This window comes from Crotalus tigris, unplaced genomic scaffold, assembly GCF_016545835.1.
Source record: "Crotalus tigris isolate CLP2741 ecotype Arizona unplaced genomic scaffold, ASM1654583v1 scf7180000017857.1083437, whole genome shotgun sequence".
Classification (NCBI taxonomy): Eukaryota; Metazoa; Chordata; class Lepidosauria; order Squamata; family Viperidae; genus Crotalus; species Crotalus tigris.
The window spans coordinates 76,001-83,060 of NW_024096679.1; the positions used below are offsets into that span (position 1 = coordinate 76,001).

At 35.7% G+C, this 7,060-nt stretch overlaps 1 protein-coding gene across 1 annotated transcript in view; it reads left to right on the plus strand.

The window, feature by feature from the left end:
* GLMN (glomulin, FKBP associated protein) overlaps positions 1-7,060 on the plus strand; it is a 34,030-nt gene that overhangs the window by 10,213 nt on the left and 16,757 nt on the right. The window contains 4 exon segments of the mRNA XM_039343504.1: positions 605-851; positions 1,797-1,899; positions 3,773-3,963; positions 7,003-7,056. Of these exon segments, the coding sequence (XP_039199438.1) occupies positions 605-851; positions 1,797-1,899; positions 3,773-3,963; positions 7,003-7,056 (595 nt within the window).

The window sequence follows — 7,060 nt, forward strand, 5'->3', positions numbered from 1 at the left end:
GAAAACTAAAATATAATACCTGTTAAAGTAATGAGAGGCAATTGAATCCAGTTAGTCAATTAATCTTTGGGGAGGGATGGAATGAAAGACATCTAGGATGCTGAAAACCAGCCCTTATACAAACATAAATGAAAATCCTGAAGTGTTTTTTAGAAAACAACCAAAGATCACTTCTAACTCTCTCCTGAGATCCAGAAATGATGAATTACGAGGATAAGGCGATATATTTCATGGCACTAGTTTTATACTTGCTAAATCATAATCTGGTTAATATGAATCCATGAATAGCAGTTCCTTAAAACATTGCTAAATATTGGCTGGTTTTACACCTATTTCATGACTTGCTTTAATTATAGTTTGTTGAACAAGACAAACATGGTTCACGTAAACTGAAGCAGAAGACAGTGTTCAAACACAGTGTTCAGATGTGACGACAAAAGTAAACCAAGCAAACCACTTGACATCTTGACTTGACATCTCTGAAATTAGCTAATGGTTGTTCCTTTCTTAGATCTGTATGCCAGAAGTATTCTGGTCTATATACTCATATAATAATAAAAAATATGAATGTTCTCTAACAAGTATTTTGCTTTTTTTTTTTTAGCACTTCTTAAACTTGATACTAAGAAAGCATATTCAGTGGGGTTGTCACTGTCTACCATTTTGAGCCAACTCTCCTGTCTGCCCATTCCATACACAAAACAGCAACTACAAGAAGACCAGCATGGGCTTTGCCAGTGCCTCAATGCTCTAACACAGTTTGCCAGACCATTTGTCTTTGAAATTGTTCAACACATGGAGATCATATCGGGTGGCAATTGCAATGATCTAAAGGAAGAACTACTAGGATTGTAAGTAAGCCACTTCCTTTTGCAGGAGCTATGTAAAGAATCCAGCACCATAGACTAGTTAGCATATGCCAGTCTAGGATGTGAAGTTGCAAGTAGCAAATTCAGAGACTGATCTGTAGCAGAAAGTGCAGGGTAAAAAGAATTTTGGCTCCTCTTCCACTTTTTTTTCTACAATGAATGCTATTTTATTATAAAAGTGCCCAGTCATCTCAATGACAGGCAAGAAACTGTTCTAGAGGACAGGACTATGATGACCGTAGAGTGTGGACATTAAAAAAAACAGCCCATGCTTCAATCATACCATCATGGCCACCGTCTTAACTTTTTCTATCATACCATGTAGAAATGGCAGAAGAGGATAAAATACTGCTGCCTCTCATGCACCATTTTTTTTTTTTTTTTTGGCTGGGAATGAAATCAGTGTAAAATCTAATGATTGAGTTCGTACTTACACTAAACTCAGTATGTACTATTTCCCTAATGTGTTGCATTGAAATTGTTTTGTAAATCATTATTCATAGTTTAACATAAGAAAACCCAGGCATTAGGACATATTAAGGAAAACATGAATTCTTGTCTATTTGTGAATTTGATTCTTGTTACATTTTCTGTTTAGTTGCTTTAGCTCTATTATTTTAGTTCTAATGTGAAATTACTTGCTTCATTTTTGTTATAACTAAAATATAGCAACTATGTCTGAATTCGTATTTTGGGAAGGGAGAGGGATTGAGATACTGGTCCACAATGTTTCACCAGTTTCACGTTGATTCTGGATAATACTAGTGGATTCTGTAAAGAAAAGCTTGAGATTCTTTAACACTTTTATTTATGGCCATTCTGTTGGTTCTTAGTTCTAAAATACCTCAAATAATAAAGATCTGTGCTGGCACTCAAATTTTTTAGTGTCTTGACTGATTCTCTGATGTGCTCTACTTTTGTTTTCAGTTGCCTGAAAAGTTTAAAATATCCATTGCTAATGGCAGAGCTTGATCCATTGGCTGAAGAGATGGCTGAGAATCCCCTTAGGCGGTTTGCAGCTGAGATAGTTGTAAGTCCACCTTGGGGGGCTGTCTTTTTTGTCTGCCTCAGTTGTAAATGGGGTTTAACAGTTATTTGCAAAATGACTTGTAAACTTTAGCTTCCTATCTGCATTTATCAAGATTCATGAATAACATTGTTGAAAGCAGGCCGATTCAGATAAGGAAACTACAAACAGCCCCCTGAGGTGAAGAAATGTAAAGATGGTACAGATGAATTTCACTTACCATGCAGAAAGAAGTCCCAAGGAGAGGTTCTCTGCAGCTTCATTAGTAGTATCCCCTGGAGGGGAGCTACAAAGAGATAGGGAATCATAAGCACATGATTATGTCATCTCAAAGATGTGAGAGATCTCGTGTGTGTATATCAATGGCATTATTACATAAGCATGCCATTTGTGCAATGCCATCAGGACTTGTTATTTTTTGCATCATTGCTTGCTTATATACGCTGCTGATCTGATTTTATATGAACATGAGCTTACATGTACAATTGAGAAGAAGAGAAAAAGCAGAGATTCACAATGAAGGCTTAAATATCTTTAAATGAGACAAAATGTATATAAATGAAATTTGCATAAAGGCAAAACCTTCTCTTTCCAAAATCAGAGACAGTTTTTGAAAACTGGTAGACTAACACACCAGAAAACAAAATACTATAAACACAAATCCAGGCCTAAAATGTTTGTTAGAGTATTTCCTTAGCTTGCTTTTCTTGGCTAATTTTATTTATTAAATTTCTTTGCCACCCATCTCTCTGCAAGGTGACTCCTTCCTTGCAATTCCTGTCTCCATCTCTTCAACTGAAGTTTTAGAAACAATTTGCTTAAGGTTTGTTGATTCCTGAGAGACATTTAGACCATAATTCAGTGTTAGACCATAATTCAGTGCTTCCCTCGCCTCCTGTCCCAGGGAAATTTAATTTTGATAGAAGAGAAAAGTAGGTCAGGGATAGACGGTGGGTTTCCTGGTGCTCTCTGAGCTTGGTTGTTTCCTTGCAGACATTTCATTATCCAACTAGGTAACACCAGTGTGAGTGAGTGTGGAATTTGCTGCCTGTTTTGCTTAGTTTTGCTCTTGCCACAGTTACAGGCATCCTGTTTGCCTAAGACCCCTCCACTTGAGCATTGCTTTTCTCTGCTTCTCAGTTTAGCAAAACCAGCTCATCTTTTTCCAGTCTGCATTTTGCATGCAACTTTTCTTCCCCTCTTTTTTCTCCCAGGCATTCTTAAGTATTCTCCACTTTCTTTCAAGCCAAAGATTTTATCCAGCAAGGCAGGGTAAAGTGTAGTATTTGAGCATGCTCCAGGCTACTTATTTTGTTTTTTTAAATGATTGAAAATCCCTTCCACTTCTTTCTCTTTGCTTGCCCCTCTGGAAGTATGTACAGTATCACCACAAGGGGCAGGGGGGGGGGACTGTTCCTTTGTCTGTCCCACTCAGTGAGGCTAGATTCCAAATGAGTGGACTTTGGATCTCTGTAGCCCCCCCCCCCCAAAAAGAAGCTCACAGATCTCTTCCCCCTATGTGTCTGTGCTTGTATTTGAAGTCATTGTGAACTTCTTGCTCTGGCATCTGAGCTATGATGTTTGAAGCCAGAGACTTTTTATTTTCTTGCAGCACAAGCTTCCGTGATTGGGAGCTTGCGTATTACTACAGTATTATATACAGTAAAAACTATGAACCTCCTTGAATAGTACATAAAGAGATGAGACATTAAGGAAGGCACATACATTTTTCTTCTTTAGATATTTTTAGGGTGAGTGAAATTCATGCTTGGACATTATATTTGGGTGCATTTCAATATGTTTCAGTATTCAGATGCTTAGTCATGAAAAGTAGTACTCTAGTTGTAGCAGGAGATAATTCTGTTTCTTTTTTCAGAGAATTTTAGCGGATATTAGAGAATTATTTCCACAAGTGCGTTTTCAGTCAATATGCAAAAGTGAAAACTGGGATAATGAAGACTTATCGAAAATGGACAGGGAACAATCTACAGATGCTTTGGCGTGTCTGTCTTATATAGTATTTGTTCAGGATTGCTTTGGTATTGACTGCCTCCCAGTAGTTTTCAAGTAAGTACAACATTGTTCTTATTTTTTGTAGGCTTGGAAATTACTATTTGGCTAAATGACTGAGGCATAGAAGACTCTGTATTCCAGACCAACTTAATAGGAATGCTTGGCAAAAGATCCCTCTCATTTAGGGGCATGAGATTATTTAAGGGAATAACATTTACACCAGGCCCCATAGACAAAGTCAGGCTCCATAGGCAATTTAGTATATAAATTATTTTAAATGTTCAGCTTGGTTCTTTTAGATAATTCCTTACTTGTTTGACACATGAGCCTTGAACGTTCCTAAATACAGTTATATTTTCTCTGAAAAACATTAATAAAATATAGTGGTTGGCATGGAGTACCTAACTTTGGTATATCCTGCATTTAGTTTTTGAAAGATATTAATTTCAGTGGATTTTAAAATCATCCCTACCTTCCACGAGAGCATAAAGACCTGGTTCTGTCAGTTGGCTTGAGACTCACACGGAGGGGTATCACATGGAGGTGGTTGATAGTTTAACAACGGATCCCACCTCTGATAGTTTAACAATGGATCTCACCCCCTGCTTCTCATCATACTCCCTCCCTCTCCATCTTTTTAGCCAGGTTGATTTTTTTATAGTATTGCATTCATTCATACATACATACATACATACATACATACATACATACATACATACGTAATATAAATGCACAATATACACATACACACAAAATATAAACATATTGTATTTATATTACTAGCTAGAAATTTATATAGTTTTATCTTTTAATATTGTAAACTGTCCAGAATTACTGTGCGGTAAGATGGTGGCTAATAAATTTTACAAATAAATCAATAACTGATCATACTAGTATAAAATGGTATAATTAGTAATAGTTAAGAAAAAAAAGTCATACCTTTAATTTTATTTAAGCTACTGTTAAATAAATCAAATGCCCAAAAAATAGAAGTAACATCCAATCTGAAATATTCAATTCTACTGAACAAGATATTTCCCTAATAAATTGCCAGATGTTAAAATAGACTCAGATAAAGTACAAACCCTAAATTTTTACCTACTTCTATAGGAGGTTGTTACCAATTGGCATGATATTAAACTTATTGTAAAGTATTGTAATCCCAAAATATTTTCCATACAGCAGTTATATAGTTTCCACAATTTTAAATAAAAATAATTGATAACTACTGGAAATACAATCGGCGTATAGCACTGACTTACATTCAAAATCTGGTCTGCACAGTCCTTGAATGTGGCATGTTTGTTTTATTAAGAGTCTGAAAGATTACTATATTAAAATTAGCAAAAAGTGGGGGCATTGTTGGCATGTGTCCTGTCTCATTTTTATTATCCCATTAGGACTATCTCCTCCGTAATAAAAATGGGACAAAATCACTTGTTTCTAGCCAGAGATAAATTCTAAAGAAAATCCAATTTCTTTATCACTTGTACCAGAAACTTGAGTTACATATTTTCAAAACCTTTTTCTGCATCTAATGATGCCAAAACTACTACTTCATCTTCTTTCATTGTGGAATTAATAAATCTACTAGCAGTCTAATATGCCCTTTTATAAAGCCAGATTGTGCAGGATGAATTAATGAAGGTAATGCTTTTGTTAAGCCTGCCAAAGTAGCTGTTTCTGAAAGATTAGTTCTATTTAAAAAGGCTTCTCTCTGAGACTTATAATGTTTCCAGAATATACATTCTTCTAAAATTCCAAAAAATGGACAATTAGTTTCTGCTTGATCACTATGAATTATCTCCTATGTATCTCTTATCGTTCCAGTTGTTTTAAAGGAGAAGTTTACAGCATAGTACCTGTAGATTTCACCCTTCACAGTAAAGCTGGTTAATATGCTCTAATAACCATTGAAGTATATAATTGATGTTTCTCATAAAGAACAGTGTGAGTTTCTTCCAATAAAACCAAAGCCACTTAAAACTACATCATCTTCAATTTATAAAAATCTTCTCCAGACTTAGTTATGCCTCTTATTTAACCAAAGAAAAATCAACACTGAAAATATTTATTGTGAGGAATGATGATTAAACTAAATCCTAACTTTTGGTTAAAATACAAATATTCTAGCAATTGAGACTTCTTCATCAGTGTCAACAGATATAATGCAAATGTCATACAATACAAACTCCAATTAGCATTTCTATTTATCAGTATGTTTATGAATAGTTATGTATTATGGTAGGAACTATGATCATAACTAAAGAACAGCCTACCTGTTCTTGTATGAATAAGCAAAAGGAAGAAGAAAGGGATTTCCCCCCCCCCCAGTTTCTAAGCAAAGACATTCTAAGATTGTAGCTACCTGTCTCATTCTCTCAAGGTATGAATGTTAAAAAAAGAAATAAATGGGAGGGGGGACTAACTTCCTCCCCAGCCTGAAAAATACCGTATATGCCGGCCTATAAGACGACTTCTGCAAGCGCTAAACTTGGTGCCAAAGACAGGGGTCGTCTTATACGCCGAGTCATCTTATACGCCGGAAATACTGGTAGTTTCCGGCGTTTAAGACGACATTCTAGGAATGCGGCTTGGCGACAAAGACAGGGGTCGTCTTATATGCCGGGTCGCCTTGTACGCCGGCATATACGGTATGTGCATAAATTATACCACCTCCTTCACATTTATTATTTCTGTATAGATTCTATTATTTTAGTATATTGAAATGGACTCTTCTGAATAGCCATCTTTATTTATTACCAGTAAGGGTCATATTAGGATCGCAGATTATGTTTTACTACAGTGTCTGGTATAGTTAATATTTTTGCTTACTAAATCTTTACTAACAACACACAAAGTTTCCTTAAAAGCAAAGGAGAGAGAAATAGAATAAAAGAGAGGAGGGCGAGAGGGATGGAGGGAGAGGAGAACTGTTCAGCAATTCACCATCTTACCGGGAGCACATCTACCATTTTTTATTGAGTCTGGTTTGCTGAATCTTCTAGCTTATTACTTTCATTGTTTAGATATTGAAAGTGACTGATTTTATCTGATAAATTATTCTTACTTGTATACATCATTCTCTTGTAGCCCATCCTATATTTTGCAGTGCAATATGGTACATATTAGAGCTCTGTTGAAAAGGTAA